Genomic DNA, 21,184 nt, shown 5'->3' with positions numbered 1-21,184 from the left:
CCCTAACCCTAACCCTAACCCTAACCCTAACCCTAACCCTAACCCTAACCCTAACCCTAACCCTAACCCTAACCCTAACCCTAACCCTAAGTGGCCGCGTCAGGCAGAGACACAGACTCTGAACCCGTCCGACTTGATGGCAGCACTCTTGGATTTCCCTAATATCTGTCCCAGTCAACTTACAGATCGGCAATTCATGGACACGGAGGATCCTGGCTTTGGGGGGGGGTGCGGATTAGTTTCCTAAGACGGCTAGCTTTGAACTTCTGTGGTAAAAAGAGACCGACACCCATAAGAGGCAGTGCCTAAGAGATCGGAAGGATGACCATTGGGGGGTTAACAAATTTTCTGAACTCACTGATGTACTTTTGTCTACTCAGAAGCAATGCTCCGATTCTTTCATTATTGTTCACTTTTGGCTGGGTCACTCGCTCATGCAGTTCAACGGCCACTGCAGAGTAATGATGGCGCAGTAACGCCCCAGAACTACGAATATGCACGGTTTCCCATCATCCAAGGGGCCCAGAAATACCGCTGACTTGCTGTAGGACCACTCTGCGTTCGCAGGTATCACGACCTACGGGCTGCTGCGCCATCTTCCCTGCCTTCAAGACGAGTCTGTTGCTTTTGACATTGCCACTATTGGTTCGTATTCCAATGCAGAAGATATTGCTTTCTATCATCGTATGTCTGGTTGACTTAGCGTGCCAGGTATCCCTTTCGACAGTGGTGTGACCTACCGCCCAGGAGCTCGGTTCGGCCCTTCGGCTATCAGACAAGCTTCTCGCCATCTGACTCTAGCGTAAGTGTCTCGCAGCCATAGAGCCGTTCGGATGCCTAGACTAACAGACTGGAAGAGGGGGCTACAATGCGTAGGTTTCGCCGATATCTACGCATCCATCTCTCTGACCCCCAAGTATGCAGACCTCAACGCGTGAATCCTCTCAAGTTTTGGGGACAAGCACTTGACTGTGGCGACATTCAAGCTTCACCGTGAGTAGTAACAACGCGACAGGATAGATCATGTATTGATTTTGACATCGGAACAGCCATGACAAGGAGGTCGCAATGAAAGATATCGAAAAGGGATATGCGAGCCTGCTCCAGCGCCCAGCCTACACGAAATCACTGACCACCGAATCGAACGATCTGAGAACAATTCCTCGACTTCTCACGCTGGGTGGTGATCATACGATTCTGCTGCCGATTCTTCGAAGCATCCACAAAGTATACGGGCCAGTCAGCGTCATTCACTTCGATTCCCATCTCGATTCGTGGAATCCAACGCAAGGAGCGCCATCCGATGCAGCACAAATCACGCACGGGAGCTTCTTTTACTGGGCGAACCAGGAGGGCTTGATTTCCAACTCGAGCAATATGCACGCTGGCCTCCGCACGACTCTGTCAGGGCTTGGAGACTATAACGAAGACGAGTTATGTGGCTTCGCGCGCATTGAGGCTCGTGAGATTGACGAAATTGGCACACGTGGCATCATCAAGAAGATCATCGAGCGTGTCGGCACCGATAAGCCGGTCTACTTGTCCATCGACATTGACACACTCGACCCTGCCTTTGCTCCAGCAACCGGAACTCCCGAAACTGGAGGTTGGTCTACACGTGAACTACGTGCGATCATTCGAGGTCTCTCTGACGTCAACATAATTGCTGCGGATGTCGTTGAGGTATCTCCAGTATATGACACGAACGCTGAGGTCACATCACTCGCGGCGGCAGACTTGATATATGAGATCATGAGCATTTTTGTGAGAAGAGGTCCGATGACAATGGCCTATGAGTGAAGCTCTGTTACCAGGCTGTCTGAGTTGAAGCCATTCTGCCTCATTAAACCTCGGGTTGTCCGGTCTACCTAGGTAGGCTATTCGACACTGGGCGATGGCGACTTGTACAATACTTGCACGAATTTGAAATATGATCGAAGGCTTGCTTCCCTTAAATAATACATTCCAACACCTCTTACTCAAAGCTTTTGAGTTTAGAGTTGATTGTGTGAGGATTGGTCCGAAGGACTCATCGCCAGATGTATATCTAGTAAGTCAGCTAGCTAAAACTACCCAATGACACGTTTCAAAGGCGGGCGTTGCAGAGCTCTCTTCGATTCACTGCTTCTATCTATTTGTTCTAGAATAATGAGCTGATGCAGAAGTCCGGATTCACTGTAGCATTTTCGTTAGTGATTACCTCACTCAAGGTTGTCTCGGTTCACTCACATTTGTAGAACCAGTCGGGCCACCTGAGGCCAGGGTCCAGGTCTCGTACTTGCCATACATGCTCCAACGACAAGCATACGTCTCTGCGATTGTACGTGAGCCCCCTTGGTGTCCGCAACCTTTCCAAAATTGTCCTCCGTGCCTGATCCTCGACGGCATCGCAGCCAGCGATGAAGAGTGGGAATAGAACGGCATGAGAAACGCGAGATGCGACAGGAATAGTCCCAATCTCGGCCACTATAACCTTCACCTTCTTACGTACCAGTGGCGCTGTGAATGGCATGCCTTTAAGGCGTGCATAAAACAGGAGAAATGTTGCTGCGTGCATGGCTTCATTCAGAGAACGGAGCTCCTTCGGGTCCGCAGTGTGTGTGTGACAGCGATCCAAGTCGACTTCCCGGGCCATTAGCAGGTCTTCCTCAAGCTTTATCATTTCAATTCCCATCGCTCGATCCGACAAACTATACTGATTGACGGTCCACTGAGACTTTTGCAAGTCAAGAAGCTTGGCCAGACGAAGAAGAGGGTTAACGAGACGAGGAGAAAATGCGTATATCGGATGGTTTAACCAATCGAGAAAGGAGGGCGAATAGTTATGATCCACCTCTTCTGCTCGCATCTCCAAATAGCTGTAGATCTTGTCGCTCACCAGTGTCTGAGAACTCTGGAACGAGCATGCCGTCGATATAATAGTCCACCGCAGCATGGAGAGTACCAGCTGAACAATTGGTGAGAAAAGATTCGAGGAGGACTGCGGGCGTTTGTAAAAGCCGGCGGCAAGTGCGCCTGCAGAATGCAAATACTCTGAGGTTTCAGTATCGCCCTGGCCAAAGTGGTGCAGAAATATCCCACAGGCAATCTTTGAGAATACGTGTAGAGTCCAGCTTTGGCTCCAAGGTTGGTCAGAGTACGGTTGAGCTTTCAGGGCTACAGAAGCCTTTCTCGAACAATCCCTCACAAGCTGCTTGAAGTCGTTGCCACTTTGGCTGGCGTTGTACTGAAACGCAGCGAAACAGAAAATCGAGCTCCGTAAGCTTTCGTCACAAATCGCCATTTGTGGGATAGTGGCTATGAAAGGGTCTTGGGATCCATGGAACCTGAAGAGTTCTTTTTCGTCGAGACACAGAAACCCATCCTTCGTTATGTGCAAGAAATATTGCCAGAGAAAACGTTTCTCGGGTGATGCGAGCATATCCGGCGGCCAAGGCATCGGACAGTGAGTCATTGATGTAGAGGCGTGCAAGGATCCTCGGCGATTCCCAGTCATTGGACTACAAGAGACCAAGCTTGAATTCATTGCAAAATCCTCCAAGACGGAATTTATTGCAAGATCATCCAAGACGGAGTTCATCGCGTCGTTCAAGTTTGGAGAGTCCAGGAGCTGCGTATCGAATTCTGGGTCGTCGAAAACAGTAAGTAGTACGTCGTTTGAAGCCGACTCTCCGTACAATCCCGCACTCGTAATTCCTTCTTCGTCTGTGAAAATGGTCTCAAAGTGATGATTGCTATTACTGATGTCTTGACTGCCAGGAAGGTTGGACCTCAGAACCTCATTATCAGCGGTGTGGGGGGTTGCGAGCCAGAGGTCACCGGCTGGATCTCCAGTCAGAGGATCATCGTTGCCAGTCTCTGGAAGGGCCTCAGCTGAGCGGCGGGCCGTGGACTCAGAATGTGAGACTGGCATCTCCGTTGTGTGGCTGCTGGAAGCATGTGTCTGCATGCTTGGCCCCTGATTCTTGGGCTCTTCGGGTGCCCATATCTTGAAGACTTCGAGGTCGCAGGCCAGGTGAGTCTTCAAGCACAGTGAGCATTTCGGGCGTTTTTTATCACACTACAAATTCCGTTAAAATAGGCTTTCTCTTTGGTGTATGGATCTAGCGATATTGTCGTCAACCAATAGTGATCGAGGTAACACATACCCTTCGCTTCTTGCGAACGCACTGCGCGCACGCGCCCCTGGTCCGTTTGCTATGCCTTGTCGGCATGCTTGCAAAGATGAATGAAACAGAAGACTATATCGGTGGAGTCTCGATGCGGCTTCAAACTTGAGTGGTTTGACAGCGAAAGCACTGCTGCTCGTTTGGTTTGTGTTGGGTCTACAATTGGAGGAAAAGAAGTTAACACCTGCCCGGATGGCTCTGGACGGAGGCCGAACCGAGGTGCTTAGGTAACACGCCGGTCCGAAAGCCGTACCGATCAAGGTTCGAAAGACTCAGTACTTGAATGTCCTAGTGATCTTGCGCTCTGACCAACATTCACATCTCAGATGAACTCTGGAAGACCTGTTCAGGTATTTTGGGATCAACTGTGTAACATAGCGCCGTAGCACAAAACGATTTGCGCATCTTCCACTACAAGGCAATGCTCTTCCCGTCAAGGCACACATAATACAGAAAACAAGTGCATTGAAATATTTATCCTGAAGCGGCGCACAGAGATCAGAAAGCACCCTTGGTTTCTTCGGAACCTTCAATCTCGCCGTACTGTGGCAACTCTTCCAATGCCTCTTTCAGGATCTTGAAACCCTGGAGGAGATCTTCATCAGGAATGGTCAAGGCGACTCCCAAACGAATGCGACCATTGGGGCCAGGAAAGACGAGTAGACCTTTGCTAGCGCACAGCAATGAGAACCGGCGGGGAGTAATGTTCTCCGATTTACTTTCGTACTCTGTGTCCAGCAAAATATTCAAGTCTGCGCCGAAAGCGGGACAATATCGCAACCAGGGGAAATTCCACGTCGATGTTTCCGCGCTCCATTTGGCATGGATGTCTTGGGCTCGCTGCTGTAGGTTCTCCTCGTAGATATCCAATGCGGTAGTCACACCTGTGACGGCCATTGAAGACATTGAGAATGTGCTGACTGAGTGGTATGGCTTCATTTTGTTCATGACTTCATCGGGGCCAAGCACAAACGAGGTTGGCCAGACACCTCCAGAGATGGACTTGCCCATGGTCACCATGTCTGGTTTGTGCTCGGGTCCCATCCAGTCAGAGCTCAAGAACCTGCCAGTTTTGCAGGAACCCATCCGGACTTCGTCTGCGATGAAGAGAATGTTGTACTGCTTGCATAGCTTCCAGACTCCAATGCAAAAGTTGATCTCTTCCTCCATGGACCTTGGAAGGGTTAGTAAATTAATCGAGTGCGTGGCAATAGTAGATGTGAAAGATGACTCGCCTGGCAAGTCCATGAAGTGGCTCCATGATGACTGCAGCAATACGCTCATGCATCTGCTCAAATATCTCTGCAAAGTCTTCGATATGAAGGTAGCGAAGAACCTTTCCTGTTTGAGGATTGATGTTGGTCATATTCTTGCTGAATGTCGCGAATTCTGATCTTCCTATTAGTTACGAGTTTGATAGTTGTCAATGGGAACATGATGTGGCGGCTTACCTTCCCAGCCAGCTTCCGGTTCCATGAGAGGCCATACCCCAGAAAGCGTACCGTGGTAGTTGTCTGACGTTCCGAGTACAAGAACCTCCTTGGGGTCGATTTTCTTGATGTCGACTCCCCATCCACGCGCCAACTTGCAAGCCGTATCTGTAGCTTCGGAACCCGATGTCATGGCCAATATCTTGTCATACCCAAACTTATCACACAAGCGTTTGGCCAGACGAGGCCATCCCTCTGCCTGGCCAGCAATGTTGGCGAGTGTTACTGGGTGCAAGTTAGCACAGCATGATCAGCAGCACAGATGAAGGGCAGTTGCTAACTTTTCTTAGCTGAGTTGACTTGCGCTTCAAGAAGCCTCGGGTGACATTGCCCAAGGTTGCTGGCGCTAAATCCACAGATGAAATCAATCAACTCGCGCCCATCGGAATCCTTGAGCTTTAGTCAATCTCAAGGACAAAGACATCCAGTGTGGCGTTCATCTTACGCGAACCCGGGAACCTTGCCCTGAGACCAGGTATACCGGCAAAGAGTTGATCCCTCCGACGCTGTAGCTCTTGTTTATCTCGTTCAGTGCACGGCCAGATGCCGGCAGGGGGAGGGAAATTTTGGTTGTAATGATACTCTCTGACATGGCTGCATATACCTCTCGGCTTGGTTCGCTGAAGCAAGACAACTGGAAGATAGCAGACAGAATTTTTGTTTAATATGGGTTTCAGCTATCTACGTGCAAGAATATTCATTTTGATGCAAGCCTCATGAAGGGGGCCTCACAAGCAACCATCGAAGTATCCTATTTGGGAAGTTTTACCACCAAACTCTCACAAGCCTTGTCCCGTTGTCAGTCCTTCGCTATAGAGTAAGTAGTGACTTGCAAGGACGCAATTATGGAAGGCTATGCTACCCGGCCGACGGCCAGAATTCTATCGACCGGGCATGGTAGGCGATAGACTTCGGCGACGGAGGCGGGCAGGCGTATATTCGTACCGATTAGGGATTAGGAGCCACAAGTATGACTGCCATTATTCAGCTTGTAAGATGGAAATATCAGAAACCATAATATTCGTCATTATCGTCATGCACGCGGAAAATCTACTTCTTTTGACCCATAGATGATGGTCACGCGGTCATAGCAAGAGGATGCATCGAACTTCGGTGGAAAAGTTGCCCAAAACGGACTAGTCTTACTCCGGGCTTCCCCGCAAATGTTCCTCAGCACTACAAGTTGCGAATCATGCCAATCAATTAATTAAAGCTGCTTGTGTATGCCTCTCCTCTTAGGATCGAGATAAGAGATTAAATAGATAAGAAGTTAGATAGAGTGTTGATCAGGTTGTAGGTGTAGTAGTCGGTCATGATGCTCCCCCTCCATCTTGCATCCCGCGGCCTGCGCCATCAAGCTATCTATAATACTAGTATGGCGATAGTTATTTAGATCTATCATGCAGCAGTTAGATTTTACGACCCGTTATATAAGGATAATAGTTGACCGACCCATTTGGGCGTCGGGCGGCTATAATAGGACATTTAAACTATAGGATTATACTCAAGTATTCGCCGTCGGAATACGTCGAGATACCGCCGTCCGTATATAACTATTGGTCTGACCCGTCCTATTACGACCTAACGTACATGACTAACCTAGAGACTAGCTACCAGGCTACAGCGGTTATAGTATACTATATATATATATAAAACTAGGATACGATTATTCCTTATAAAACGGAAGAATTATAAAATAAACTACGTATTAATAAAATAAAGATTATATTAAATTCGAATAATTTAATATAATTTAAAATCTAAATAATTATTTTAAATTAAATAATCTAGAACGACCTAAAAAATAAAAAATATATTTAAAAATAAGATTTATATATAAGATAAATTTAAGCTAGGCTTAAAGATAGACTTTTTGTAGCTTTTTTAATAATTAATTTAATATTAAATCTTATAATCGCTTTTAATTATCTTTATTAAAAACCTTTTAAATAAGATTATAATTAGTTATTAAAGTTTTATTTACTTTACGATTTATAAATATAGCTTTAGGGAAGCTATTTATAATTACAATATACTATTTCTTAGTATTATAGCCTTAAATTCTGTAAATATACTTACTACAACTAGCTGGCCGTAATAATAGGGGCCTAGGGATATTCGAATATAGATGCTCTCGGTAAGCGTAACTTCTAGACCAGACTACTTAGTATGACCTTCTTTATGACTAACCTCCTAGAGGTCTTTATGAGTACTTTGAGTGGTGTGACGACATGTGTCTCGAGCCATTCCTGGACGTTTATTCCGGGTACTCTCTGGACGGCATACATATCACCGGCGAGGCTCTGTAACCTTTTGTTGACGAAGTTCTCCGTGAGCTGGACGTAAGTCCTATAGAATACTTTCAGCGTCACTTTTTTGAATCTAATGTTCTTTCGTTGAAAAGTACGTTCTTGGCGATTCTTCAACCCCAATGGGGGCTCTCCGAGCTTAAAACGGACGCGAGCAGCCTTGGCCCGTCAAATAGGTTAAAATCGGAAATAAAGACGACTTTGGCTACAGTAGCTATCCAGAAAGATTCGCAGCATTCTATAACGCCATTCGTCCAACGTATCCAAAGCTCCAACTCATTGCATCAGCTACCGGATTCAACTGCCTACCCGATCCGTTTCCCGAAGATGCTTGGATCGACTACCACGAGTACAATATCCCTGAGAACTACATCGTTAACTTTGCTCAGTGGGATAATGTTTCCCGCAGAAACAAGTACATCATCGGAGAAATGGGTCGCTGGGGGGTGCAGTGGTCGGACATGAAGGGTTCAGTTTCTGAGGCTGTCTTTATGCTTGGACTGGAACGTAACAGTGATCTCATTCAAGGTGTAGCATTTGCACCCTTGATCAGTCTTATTGATCATCAACAATGGGCAGTAAGTTTCCCATGTTTCAGTCATCACTTGCACATGAGACCTCAAGTTGACATTGTTCAATCGTTTCTAGCCCAATCTGATTCCATTCAAACAAGCCCCTGACGCCATCGTTTATACCTCCAGCTATTAGGTACAGCAGCTCTCCGCGCAAAACGCCGGAACCATGACACATGAGGTCATCTCTGATACTGGATTCGACCCAGTTTTCTGGAGTGCTGTTAGCGCCGGGGATACGTCTGTCGTGAAACTTGCCAACTACGCTGGTGAGCTACAACACATGAACATAAAGATTGCAGCAAAGAATTCTGCAACACTTTCAATTCTAGGAAACGACGACCCCGACAGTGCCAACACCTTTGATTCAGCTCCTATCACTGCCCCACTTATCTCGCACATCGAATCATCCGACGGCATATTCGAGTTCGTCATGCCTCCTTGGTCCGTTGCAGTTCTCAGGGCGGACTGATCCAACTGATCCAACTATGTTTACAAGGGCAGCTTGCTCGCCCTATCAAGTAAACATTGAGATACCAATTTTTTACATTCTACATACCTCTTAAAACAAACTTTAACAGCGAGATCTCGGTTCCGCTTTAGAATCCAGACATTTTCGTAATCGATCAGCTGTTTTCCTGCCCCAAGGCTGATGGCGATATCATAATTGTGAATCTTAGAGAAGTTAACTGTAGGAGCTTGAAGTCCTTCGGCACTTGATCTACAATAACATTGGCAGAACAAACCATAGATTGGCTCGCTGGCCAGTGGTCTTAGCTTTGCCAGTAGCTTCACGTGATCATTCAAGGCGCAGAGGCCAAAGGGTTTTGAGATAGTGCTGAGCACGTAACAATAAAGGGGCAGAAATACCAAGTAGGTATACTAATTTCTATGATCATCTCTCTAGCTTTTTATACGCTCTATGCAATTGTTTAGAAAGTGGGAGTAAAGAATGAGAAACATCTTCCAGAGGATTTTCCTGGAGCATTTTTGAAGCCTACTGGTCCGCGAAAATTCAGAGCTAGAAGGATGATCCTTTTATTCCTAAGATCAAGCGCTAAACCTGCTTGCTCAAAGGCCCCAGAAACAAACTTCCTAAACTCTACTGCTAGATGCTTAGCATCGTGAAGGACTCCTATTTGATGGAAATAAGATTAGTCATCCAGACTGCCGAGCAGTCTTTCGACATCTCAGTCGATATGACGAACACAGAAGAGACGGGTGGAAGAAGCAGACTGGCACAAGATTATATAAGTTTACGTCGGGTTAAAGTCCGGATTTTAAATTATTTGTTATAATCTCTCATGTCTTGCCGTATCTCATTTAGACTTTCACATCATAGGCAAGGTTGTTTCAACCCCCCTTTGACTCCCCTCTCTCAAGGCTTTGGAATACGGAGGGCCAGTAGTAAATTGACTTGGATGACCTTCATGTGGAACTTCACAGTTCGACAAGCTGGGACTACGTTCCCCTCCCTAGAAAATCTTCTCATACAGTACAATTAGAAACTGCTTGGTGAGTTGTGATTTTTCCCCGCACTACCCATTTTATTGTCATATATTGATTAATCATCGAACAAAGTAACCGTTCTCATCCGGCCTTGAGGACTCTTCTTAGACCTGAAGCCTAGGAACACTGACTGTCAATAGCAGTCTCGCTATTCTAGAGGGATAGCGTGCTCTCCTTCTATGTCGCAATGGTAGCGGCCTCGTCTCATGGAGTCTGCGGCCCGATTTCTCCAAGATCGATTGGCGATTGGTCCTGTCGCAAAATATTCGTGTTTCACTAAGAAAAGCTCAAGTGCCAAATGAACCCCTGTAACTACAAACTCTTCAACCACAGCCATGCCAACGTAAACGCCTAGACTACCCCGACCATGGAGAAGACTTTGGTGCCCAGGAATGCTGAGAAAATCGAGTTGAGTACTCGGACAAGGAGAAAAGGCCAAGCCAATGTGATTGCCATAATTAACAGCCGTTCGATGTGCGAAACTCTCTTGAAGGCTTGTCCCGAGACAATTATGACAGCCGTGATTGCAATGAATCCACCAAGGTAGATTGATGTAGACGCCTTGGTGATATTTTGGGGCTGATATGTGCCATCAGATGAGTGGCGTGCATTTATTCCACCAACAATACTCAGGATAAGGCCCACGAATAGTACAGTCTGGAGCATTGTGAAGTGTCTCGTGTTGAGCGGCGACCCTGTTTCTTCCTTCACCCAGTCGACGCTAGAAGATACTGTCAGTCTTTGCAGTCTCTCCAGGGCATTTGAATGTGCACTTACATCTTAGACACTAATCCAAGAGTTGCTAGGAGAAGCGGCATTATAGCGACTCCATTCAGAATGAGGGCAGCTTGCAAGATGCCAGCAGAAGAGTTCTTGTAAGTAGCCAGGTGAAACATGGAGCCAAGGAATCGAGCAAGGCAGAGCATGACGGTGTATGTCCAACAGGCTGAGCGGCCGACGCCAAGCTTGATAGATATTTAGGCTGCAAGGAATACGCTCGGGGTGTAAACAGTCAGCTCAGCCACAGATGCAATTTCTCTCGTGTCGAGGTAACGACTCATCTTCAAGTTGTGGTGTAAGAAATTGGAATCAATACTGTGTTTGGGTCCAAGCAAGCTTGATCGTTGGCGGGAGCTTGAACATACAGGACTCTTCGTCATTCTTGTATGCCACGATAAAAAGATAGTTTCATAGACTTTATAACAAGATTGGCAAGAGGTCGCATCCGTCACAGCCAACCAGAGGGCTGTCGCATTCGCCAAGTTGACTAGCAGTGATAGTTAACAACGAGACCCACCTGTGCGACTTTACTCACTAACGCCAATAATGTAATTACTGTGGAGAGAGTTTCAACGCTGTTCCGCTCCTACTACAAAATACCTTATGTCGATGACACTGCCCTTGGAGACTATTCGTGTTAGGCTCAGTACTGGGTGACAGCAGCTGTTTACCTTTGTACAAAAGTTGATCGCAGACTCCAGGTTCAGAAGGTGACGTTGATCTCGACAGTTGGCACATTAGCCATGAGTAAGTGGACGCTGTGTTTGGTTTTGTTCAACTTATGTCGGATGAGTACCTGCCTCCGTGCTCTGATCAGGAACAGCAAGATAATGACTGGAACAGACGTCGGGTGATGCCGCGTCCAAACCAAGATCAAACTATATGTCATCGGCATCTTTGTGCGGCACGGGATTAAAAATGACACCGGAAGTTGGGTCTGACGCCTTGTTTGCGAAGCTATTGGGTTCTAGGCGCGACGATGACCCTCGTGCAAATATAGCCACCGATGTAGAGATAATTTGACGATTTACCACTCAATATATCTCATTTATTTATCCACTTATGACGGTTCTTAGATAAAGTAAGTACTATGTATCTAAACTAAATTTGTCATCCTCAAATGAAGTGCTGTATAGCCGAAAGTACGTAAGAGGCCTCCTACAACTTGGATCTCTATCGTTTCCCATCGGCACATACCGTGCCTCTACCGTTGCCTATTGGCTCACTAGTATTTTGGAACCCTAGCTACTTCGCCCAATGGTGGCGGTACCTGCACCGCCTTCGTAGTACATACTGCTCCGCCGTTAGTCTCGTCAGACTTCCCAGTTTCCTGAAAATACGTCCTTAGCCTTTCACATCCTATCAAGTAATTGATGCAATCTGTGGGCAAGACCTTCTCTCACAAAGACGCCATCCATACCAGCTGCCACCATGATTAGGGCCGCGAGAGTGCAAAAGTTGCCTTATAAGCCCGGAGCCATAACCAAAAGAGGTGATGGCACGCGGCCGAAGTTTGGACACCACAGCAGGCGAATTACTCGTCCACTCATCTGCACTTTAAATTTCCCTAACAGAAGTACGCAGCAGCAATGATTTCAGCGTCAGCTGTGGGATGTAAAGCAGGCTAGTGCAGATCTCCTTGCCTCTCAGAAGTTGATTCCCTTTTCCAGATCCCCGTTCTCCGAGGTTGGTGTAGGTTCTTATCAAAACGTTCTTGCCCCTATCAGAAGAAATTTCCTCTCAAGTTCCATGGCCAATTAGAAATCAACCATCCCTCTCCCCTTCTATTCTTCAGTTACCTGTAGCGTTAAGCATTGATTAGGCCAAAAATTGCATCGGCCGCTGCGGAAAGTTAGGGGACAATGTTGGGCTCTTAAAGATCACATTTTGGCGTGCTAGCTCCAGAAACCGACTGTTTCACACAATGACACGCTAGAATCCACACTCGTTTCTTTTTTGGTGGAGATACTGACAACACGGTATTCATTAGAGGAAGCTTTTTCGTACTAGACCTAGGCACATAAGAGAAAAGTCAAATAAGTTCGCAAAAGCACTTCCGCACCTGTCACTACACACTCCCGATTCCCCATTCCACTTCATGTGTACTTTGACAGCCTAGAGGATGCCCGGAATTACAAGTCTAAGCGGTAGCGTTTTCAACAATCTCACTGGGTAAGCCACGGGTTGGGATATCCGGGGTCCGTGATGTTGACCCCAATGATCGGGCTCAGCCAGCTGTCATAATCACTCGAGCTGTTCATGTTGCCCCCCCATCTCAGGGCCCGAACCAGGATACGGTAATCAGCATTCGGCAACTGGTAAATCGTTCCGTTGGCCAATTCAACCACACCCCATGACCACTCAGTACTGTAGACACTGTAGCCTCGGAAGTTGGTAGCAACAGCTCCGTGAGGCACATCGCCACCCCAAAGCAGACCAACGAGACCGTAACTCTTCAATCCTGCCACGTGATCAAGGGAATCCAAGTCCAGGGTCGAAGTAGTGACAGTGGTGTTTGTGAACGATGTGGCGTTTGACTGAGAGCCTGGCAGATATCCGAAAGTGGACGGCGTGAAGTTGTAAGCGGGATTGGACGCGATGTCGGCAGGCACTGCATCGAATCGAACATACGCCGATGGTTGGTCAATGAAAACTGTGAGGACCGGGTCATTGTCGGGAATCTGTGTTTGGTTCTCGGCGACCTTCTGGGCGGGAAATGTGTAAACGGATTTGTCGTTGTTGCGAATTCCAGCATCAGAAGAACTGATGAACGGTAGCAAAGGCACGCCCGAAGGGGGCGCTGGGTTCACGTCAAGGTTCTTCAAGTCCCCTGTGTAGATGTTGGAAAGTTCGCCGCGGGCATACGGGATTCCAAGATACGGAATAGAAAAGTTTTCCTCTCCCTCAGTGACAGTGATGAGACCACTGTAAGTCGGTAGGAGGGAAGGGTCAACAAAGGGAGGGGTCACAGTGAACTCCACAGTCGCCTTGCCGCCAGCCGGAATAGTAAGGGAGCTCGTTGGGAATGAGACTTCGGAGTAAACAGGGTTGAAGTTTAGTGCCCAGTAAAACATGTCGTTGATGTCAAGACTGTTGCCGTTTGGTAGTCCGTTGACTTCCGCTGCAGGCTTGTGACCCAACGTGTAGGTCTTGGGAGAAGATGACAGGTTCTCGATCGTAAAGTTCCGATCAAGGGGGCCGGCTGAGTCGCGTAAGTTGAACTCGGTAGCAGAGAAAACGGTTTCCGATGTCACTGCTCTCAAGACATTGACTAGGCCAGAGCCTTGTTGAGCGGTAGTCGTGAGAATGTCGGTTGCGTTGTATTGCTTCAAAGGAGTTGCCGATGACTGCAAACGTCTTGTGATCTCTTTCGGGCTCAGACTCGGGAACTTCTGCTTAACAAGAGCATAACAACCTGCAAGACTGTAGAATATAAGCTCATGGCCATCTACGCTCTGGAAACATTACTTACTGAGGAGTGGCCATCGATGTGCCCGAGATGACTGCATATCCCCATCCGTTGGATGTAACCCATGTACTTAGGATAGTCCCTCCAGGTGCAGACACCTGAGGCTTAAGAGACATTTCCATAGTCGGCCCAAAGGTTGAGTACCATGACGTAGTACCTCCCGTTGGCTGATCAATCTGGTGGACAGTTTGGTCTCTGAAAGTCAAGGTGAAGTTCTTGCCCTCTTCAGCAATACCGGCGAGGATCTTGCTTGCCTCGGACTTCTTAACCTTAACCATGTCGATGTCGCCATACGCACCTGGCTCGTCAATTGACATGTCGTCAGTATCAGGAAACCATGCCCAAACGTTCGTGAAGCCTGAAGAGTTGCTCCGCTCATCAAGGATATCGTAGTAACAGTCCTTTTTTGAGATAACCAGCGCGACCACACTATCCTTATCGGGGAAGCTGGCTATCGCGTCATCCCACGCTTGATCCACGCACTCTCCATTGTCGTCGTCCGCAACAAAGACGTTGAAGTGCGCTGAAGCGTTGATGGGAACAACACGGCCATACTCGATGGTTGAACCGTCCGAGCCAGCGGCATTGTAGACCGTAGCAAAGTGAAAGTCGCTTACGGAGCCAACTGAGATGGCACTTGGGTCCTGTGCCGGTGCCGAGGAGACGTAAAGACCAGTGTCGCCCTCGTTGCCTGCCGCAATGACGATGCCAATGCCCTGGGACTGGATCTTGGACAGGATTGGGATATATGGTGAGCCATCCTCCCAAATAGTCGTCGCACCAATGGACATGCTGATGAGATCAACTCCATCACTAGCAGCTCTCTCAAAGCCTTGCATGAGAATATCATCGGTGGCGCCTCCACTACAGCTAATAACGCGATAGGCATAGAGAGATGCGTCAGGTGCAACACCAGAGATACCAAAACCGACGCCCTGAGGGTCCTTAGCAGCGAGAATGCCTGCGGTGGCGAGTTAGCTCAAGCTAGAGCAAGCAAGGGAGTTCTCCTCGAAATGACATACCAGCAACATGTGTGCCATGCCCGCCTTCCAAGCACGTAGTTAAAGGGTCGTCATCCGGGACTGGATCATTCCAGCCCACAAAGTCATCACCCACAAAGTCATAGCCTCCCGCAACTTTGAAGCCTTCGCCGAAACCACCACCCAGAGCTGGGTGACGCCAATCAACACCAGTATCGAGGAAACCAATCTTGATGTCCTTTCCGGTCAAGCCTTGGGCATGAACTTGGTCAGCGCCAGTCATCTTCAGACTGGAAAGTACATCGCTGGTGCCGTTGATGGTGACAACCCGCGCGGCATCTCTGAGCTGGATGGACTGGACTCCGACGGGAACGGAGGGGTTAGCAGTCTTTGACCCCCGGCTAGAGCCAACTGGTTCGGGTCGGTCGTAATATCTGTTGGGCCAGACTTTCTTGACCTGAGGCAGGGCAAGCAAAGTGTCTACGTCGATACTATCCTTTGCATTGATAGACAATCCGTAAAAGTAATCCGCGTTTTTGAATTCATGACGAACAGAGTAATCCAACACGCCTTCGGCTCGGCGATGGAAGGCAGAGTGTGCATCTTCGCGAATCTCACGACCATTGATTGACGCATCCGGTTCGAGCTCAATGATGAAACCAGCGTTGACCGCGGGCTTAGCCTTGACAGCGGTCCCGGGATGAAACGCCGCCAGGCTAGGCGTGATCAGGGCCGTAGCAGCAACAAAAATAAAAGAATGGATCTTCATGATGAAGTATTGAGTGAGAGTATATCAAAGGAGTGTGATGAACGCCAAGATGGCTATGACTTGCGTGACATTTTGGCTTGAAACGTACTTCGCGACATGATATAAGTACTTTACTCAGGCCGTCCGTTGCTAGACAGAATGACATCTCGTAAGAAAAAAGCATGGTGAGTCTCGAAGACGTGCTTCACGATAAGGATTGCGATACGAATTGATCAACGTCAAAAGCACTTTCAGAAGTTCCAGTGTCCCAATTTCGAGATGCAGATAGCCACCTGCCTAGGTAGTATTGGGTAGGTGATGTCGGTTCCCGATCTGTCGCCAATCTCTGCTACTTGAGGCTGGAAAGCTTGATTAGGTCTGCTGGTATCACTGCAACGTACAGATCTGGAGGGGTTGATTAACCCCTCCAATCGGCATTGAGCAACAAAATTCTCGTATGGTCGGGATATAGAGAGGGGCCGGAGGGCGGAGGGTCCATCCTCGCATCCAGGCGCGGAATAGGAAGGTCGTGCAGTGGAGACCCGCGATCTAATTACAGGGACTTGTTGCCAAACCTTACTGCGGAAATCGCTGGATTCCTCGGCCTCCGATACTGTCTGGAAGGCACTTACTAAAGTATTGCCAAAGAACGCTTGCTGGGGTAAGAACTCTTTTCAGTCGCCCAAGTCGGATGATTTGGTACCAAACTTCTGTATCAAAGTTTGAGAACTCTTCACTCGTCGAGATAAGGTAGAGCAAGTCAAGTAGCAATGCCCTGGACGTGCATGAGACCGTGGCTACCTACGTTATTAGTCCTGTGAAGTTCGGTTCCGTACGGCACATACTATCGTCAGTTTCTGTTCCCAGTATTCTCTGGCCAAATGGTCTGTCAGTGTAGCTATAGACTGGAACTCGGTCAAGTATAAACCAACGCGGATGGAAGCTCACTATGTTGATGTCACAAAATATGGTTGAAGTGCCTGCTCGACTTAAAACTCGCGATGAGCGCTAGGGCCATCAAATTTACCAACACTCTCGGAGATTCCCACGGGTAGCCAGATGTCGGAATCTTGATGACGGGCTGTCAAATATTTCAGTATCATAAAGACCATCACATCGTTTGGCTATGGCTAATTGTTGGTCAAGAATCCATGTATGGATATGTGCATGGCTTAAGGCTCTGACCGGTTTGCAGTGCGCGCTGTGCAGCCGGTGCCACGTGGGGCCCGTTCCGCACGTGCCGTCGCTGTTGCCTACCGCGTGCGTGCTTACCATTTGGACCCCTTCGCATGCTGTGGCCTCAGAGGCTCAGACCACTTCGGACCGTCGACAACGACCTCATACCCAAACCGCTCTTTCTCGAACTACGAATACCTTGTGATGGCTAGGGAGGGGTCAGATCTTCCTGATTCAAGAGATCACTCTATCATTGGACCTAATCACCGCCTGAGAGCAACCTCCAGTCACCCTGGCCATTGTAGGCCCTCCTGACTCATGGCTAATCCTGCCCCTCTTCCACAACCCTTAGAGAACCGGCCAAGGAGCGGGATCAGGCCAAAGAGGAGGCAAGTCGGCAGGGCGTGCGATGCTTGTCGCTTGCGTCGCATCAAATGCGACGATGCGTCCCCTTGTACCAATTGCAGGGGTCGGGGCCAGCAGTGTAGCAATACGGATGCAACGCGAACCTCGACCCTCTCAGAGGCCCATGAAGAGATAGATCGACTGAGGCTTAGAGTGTTGGACCTCGAACGAGAGCTCCAACGGCAGCAAGAGGCGCATACCACTTTCGACAATCCACCTTTAATTCATTCACAACAAGTAGTCGCCACCGTGGGAGCAACGGCAGCCATGAACATCGAAGGCCACTTTGTCATGCCGAGGAACAAGCCTTGGAATGGTGCTTTGCTTCGGCCTGCACGTTCACCTCATGTTGCTTGGTTCGGACCTTCGTCTCTTTACTTCTTTATCCACCGCCTTGGCGTGTTCCTCAGTACCGATGTTGAACATGCTCAGCCAGACCATATGCTTCTCCGATCAACGGGCGGTAATAACGTGCTCGCTCAGGCAAAGACTACATCAGAAGACGCATCTCACTTGTTGAGACCACTAGTCAACGGCAATAAATCTGGTGTTTTCCTGAATCCGATTCAAGAAGAGTACTTCGTCAACCTGTTTTGGCAATCGTACCACACCTCTTTGTACGCCATTATCGATGAGGCCGAGTTCAAAAAAGAGTATCAAGCACTCTATCTGGACGTGCCTGTGGGATATGCTCGCAAGTCTTCGGCGCTAGTCGACATTGTTGTTGCCATGTGCATGCAGTATAGGGCCTCGAGTCTACCATCTAGCCATCAAGGAAATATTGTTGAAGAAAATGATGCTACAACTGCCGGCCGGTGGCACTATCGAAGAGCACAGACTTTGCTAGCAGGAGAAATGGAAAGCCCTACCATCTCTACACTACAGTGTCATCTTCTATCAGCTGTCTATGTCTGTGGCGCGTCATTTCATAACATGGCAGATAGCATTTGCGGTCAAGCTGTACGCACAGCCTACATGCTGGGTCTTCACATTGGCCCTCCTCCTGATACAACAGAGAAAGAACGTCAAGTAAGACGTCGTCTTTGGTGGGCCGTCTATGTCTTGGATAGCAAAGTCGGGATGAAGCTGGGCCGCCCATTTTTACTTCATGGCTCGTTTTCCATGCCGCCATTCCCCGATGACCAGCTTGGCGCTTCCGTGTTATCAGGATCTACATTCGCTCCAATCTCAGGGGACGCTACCTGGCTAAGTTTTAGCCTTCATCACCTCAAGTTGTTCCAAACGATGAGAGATGCTCATACTGCGTTGTACAGTCACGACTTTGGCCTTGCTCAACGCAAGACCATATGGGATGACCCCACATCATTAGCCCAGGTAGCCGAAAGCCTGGGACCTCATATCCAAGGGATAAAGAAATGGGTGCAGAACTTACCTGAGGCGCTCAAGACCAGTCGAGAAAACGATGGTTGTGTTCTTTCGACTGAGGGCACGGCTCTCGTCATTGAGCAGTATGCCCCACTCTGGCTACAAAGACAACGCCTCCTCCTGGAAATGGAATATCACCACATGTCTGTCAACCTTTACCGACCCTTCATTTCGTTCAAAAGAGTTCCGGTGGCCGGAAGTCTTGTTGAGAGGCTCGCGGTGGAAAGCGTCAACCACGCGATAGAGCTATCCAAGATTACCCAGCAAGCGTTGTCGTCTACAGCTATTCTCAATGGATGGCATGAAGCATTTCAGTGGCAATGGAATTCCGCTATTACATTGGCAGGGTTCATTTTGGCCAACCCATGCCACGCTTTGGCGGAACCTGCGAGAAGTGCCATGGGATTGGCCTTGTCGGTTTTTGGTACATTTGGCCAAAGTTTCGAGCTGGCTACAAATGCTGAAACTGTTGTTCGAATGCTGTGTACGAAGATCGATGCCTTGATATCCGCATCTTCCCAGAGCTATGGTCAGAAGGGACCAGCTGAATTATCTACGCAGCGTATCGATCCGGGAGTGGAGGTTCCCGATGACTTTGCTCCTGAATTGGCCCATAAACCAACATCTCCCGAGCTCACGAATCAATTTCCGGAGTTCGACTTTACGGAAATGGCGGTTGGCGTAGATTTCTGGGCTAACATTGACATGCTGGGCATTGGTGACATTGGCACATTTGCCGAGTCCTCTGTGTATTAGCTAGAATCTGGAAACTGACCAAGGTAGATGTCAATATTCCGTGCAAGCAAATTTGCCTAGTGATCGGCGCAGGCGATGATCCCAGTTTTCAGTTCACGTCTTTATTGAAGATGAACGCACGACCAGCTAATTCAGGAAATGGCTCACAGAACTCGATGTCACACATCCCAGCAACTAGAGCATGTCCTCTGTCTGCTTACTCTGGTCCTTTTTTGTCCACTAGGAGTTGCTCCTGTAATTTAACCAACCGGCCAAACGCAACAACTCCTCTTGGCGGACAGTCAAAGAGCCTCGTCTCTCTAAGAGACAGTGGCATTACATGAGTATAAATACTTTCATCCAAATCTCCAGCTTTATACCTTGAGTTTAACCACCCTACACTTCTCTCACAGCTTTATAAACCACTCAATCTCATCAGACTTTCTTGAACTATAAGCTTCTTTGCCATTCTTGTTCGCCTTGCCAAACATCTCATCATCGGAATCACCATGTCTTTGCCCCGCCCAGCTCTTATCAGCATCGCTTCTGCTCATGGAACACCGTCCGGGGGAAAGGAAACCACTGGTCTCTTTATTAGCGAAGCGCTGCATCCTTACAATGTCTTGAAGGCCGCTGGTTTCGAAGTTGATCTCGCATACGAAACTGGTGCATACACCCCCGACTGGCTTTCAAGACAGCCAGATTTTCTCAATGGCGAAGACCTGAAGATTTGGAATGATACCAGCAGCGAATTCCGCACGAAGCTCGATAACATGCCGAAAGCCGCCGACCTCGACGGTAACGCTTATGGGCCTTTCTACGCCTCTGCTGGCCATGCTGCGCTCATCGATTATCCCACGGCCTCTTCTCTTCAGCAAATTGCAGCGGAAGTCTGGGGAAATGGAGGGGTCGTCTGTTCTGTTTGCCACGGGCCTGCACTTTTTGCCAACCTTATTGATCCGACCACCAATGAGCCCCTTATTAAGAACAAGAGGATTACTGGGTTCACGACGGAAGCCGAAACCTCCATGGGCGTTATGGATGAACTCAGAAGCTAGGGTGCCGAGATGGTGGAGGAGACTGCAATTCGACTTGGTGCGACATGTAAGCAATTATCTCTTCTCGACCTCCTAGACCATCACTTGGTTACTAGGTCCCGTTGGATCTGACACCAGAAATAGATGTACGTGCCCCTGGTATCTGGGACGACTTCCACGTGGTTGATGGTCACCTAGTGACAGGCCAGAGCCCAGCCAGCGCTACATCCACTGCTCAAGCTGCCGTCCAGGTTTTCGATAGCGCCTGAAGGATTCTTTTCTCAAACGTGAGGGGACTATATAGGGCAAAGATGACATGAACTCACATTTTCTTTGAGTTTAGTGAATAGATTGCTATCCATACTCGGATCACGCAATTACGCTCAATCGCCTTGCCTTGAAACTCGGTGTGACATGTT

The 21,184-nt window shown here is 48.4% G+C and overlaps 8 protein-coding genes across 8 annotated transcripts; 4 read left to right on the top strand and 4 right to left on the bottom strand.

Annotated features, from left to right (window-relative positions):
* Positions 1 to 434: 434 nt before the first annotated feature.
* On the top strand, positions 435 to 1,800 carry BDP55DRAFT_735481 (Ureohydrolase; the record flags this gene model as incomplete). Its single annotated transcript, XM_060580325.1, has 6 exons — positions 435 to 458; positions 549 to 645; positions 712 to 802; positions 858 to 872; positions 925 to 993; positions 1,050 to 1,800. 6 exons carry the CDS (start codon positions 435 to 437, stop codon positions 1,798 to 1,800), a joined length of 1,047 nt encoding a protein of 348 aa, XP_060421494.1.
* A 296-nt stretch (positions 1,801 to 2,096) lies between these two features.
* BDP55DRAFT_688137 (fungal-specific transcription factor domain-containing protein) lies at positions 2,097 to 4,319 on the bottom strand. The gene is made up of 3 exons (XM_060576615.1): positions 4,149 to 4,319; positions 2,230 to 4,060; positions 2,097 to 2,175 (listed from the first exon to the last, which is right to left on the bottom strand). Exons 1-3 carry the CDS (start codon positions 4,212 to 4,214, stop codon positions 2,141 to 2,143), a joined length of 1,932 nt encoding a protein of 643 aa, XP_060421493.1. The 5' UTR covers positions 4,215 to 4,319; the 3' UTR covers positions 2,097 to 2,140.
* A 348-nt stretch (positions 4,320 to 4,667) lies between these two features.
* BDP55DRAFT_739324 (ornithine aminotransferase) lies at positions 4,668 to 6,251 on the bottom strand (the record flags this gene model as incomplete). Its single annotated transcript, XM_060580402.1, has 5 exons — positions 4,668 to 5,333; positions 5,401 to 5,558; positions 5,621 to 5,884; positions 5,941 to 6,055; positions 6,111 to 6,251. The coding sequence occupies 5 exons, from the start codon at positions 6,249 to 6,251 to the stop codon at positions 4,668 to 4,670; spliced, it is 1,344 nt and encodes a 447-aa protein (XP_060421492.1).
* A 1,639-nt stretch (positions 6,252 to 7,890) lies between these two features.
* Positions 7,891 to 9,012, top strand: BDP55DRAFT_735478 (uncharacterized protein; the record flags this gene model as incomplete). Its single annotated transcript, XM_060580324.1, has 4 exons — positions 7,891 to 7,964; positions 8,180 to 8,546; positions 8,677 to 8,809; positions 8,873 to 9,012. The coding sequence occupies 4 exons, from the start codon at positions 7,891 to 7,893 to the stop codon at positions 9,010 to 9,012; spliced, it is 714 nt and encodes a 237-aa protein (XP_060421491.1).
* A 3,982-nt stretch (positions 9,013 to 12,994) lies between these two features.
* BDP55DRAFT_568735 (uncharacterized protein) lies at positions 12,995 to 14,420 on the bottom strand (the record flags this gene model as incomplete). Its single annotated transcript, XM_060570708.1, has 2 exons — positions 12,995 to 14,252; positions 14,302 to 14,420. 2 exons carry the CDS (start codon positions 14,418 to 14,420, stop codon positions 12,995 to 12,997), a joined length of 1,377 nt encoding a protein of 458 aa, XP_060421490.1.
* A 486-nt stretch (positions 14,421 to 14,906) lies between these two features.
* Positions 14,907 to 16,084, bottom strand: BDP55DRAFT_624800 (peptidase S8/S53 domain-containing protein; the record flags this gene model as incomplete). The annotated part of the gene is made up of 2 exons (XM_060571412.1): positions 15,321 to 16,084; positions 14,907 to 15,259 (listed from the first exon to the last, which is right to left on the bottom strand). Coding segments are annotated over exons 1-2 (1,080 nt in total), but the record flags the coding sequence as incomplete, so codon positions are not given.
* Positions 16,085 to 17,324: 1,240 nt separating this feature from the next.
* BDP55DRAFT_69876 (fungal-specific transcription factor domain-containing protein) lies at positions 17,325 to 20,022 on the top strand. Its single transcript, XM_060577813.1, has 2 exons — positions 17,325 to 19,772; positions 19,899 to 20,022. The coding sequence occupies exon 1, from the start codon at positions 17,521 to 17,523 to the stop codon at positions 19,747 to 19,749; it is 2,229 nt and encodes a 742-aa protein (XP_060421488.1). The 5' UTR covers positions 17,325 to 17,520; the 3' UTR covers positions 19,750 to 19,772; positions 19,899 to 20,022.
* Positions 20,023 to 20,237: 215 nt separating this feature from the next.
* Positions 20,238 to 21,034, top strand: BDP55DRAFT_699388 (class I glutamine amidotransferase-like protein; the record flags this gene model as incomplete). The annotated part of the gene is made up of 3 exons (XM_060577882.1): positions 20,238 to 20,762; positions 20,787 to 20,832; positions 20,910 to 21,034. The coding sequence occupies 3 exons, from the start codon at positions 20,238 to 20,240 to the stop codon at positions 21,032 to 21,034; spliced, it is 696 nt and encodes a 231-aa protein (XP_060421487.1).
* Positions 21,035 to 21,184: the final 150 nt, after the last annotated feature.

The sequence above is a fragment of the Colletotrichum godetiae genome, assembly GCF_030913485.1.
Source record: "Colletotrichum godetiae strain CBS 193.32 chromosome Unknown BDP55scaffold_127, whole genome shotgun sequence".
Classification (NCBI taxonomy): domain Eukaryota; kingdom Fungi; phylum Ascomycota; class Sordariomycetes; order Glomerellales; family Glomerellaceae; genus Colletotrichum; species Colletotrichum godetiae.
Note: the sequence above shows the minus strand (reverse complement) of the source record. Positions and strands in the feature narration are given on the sequence as shown.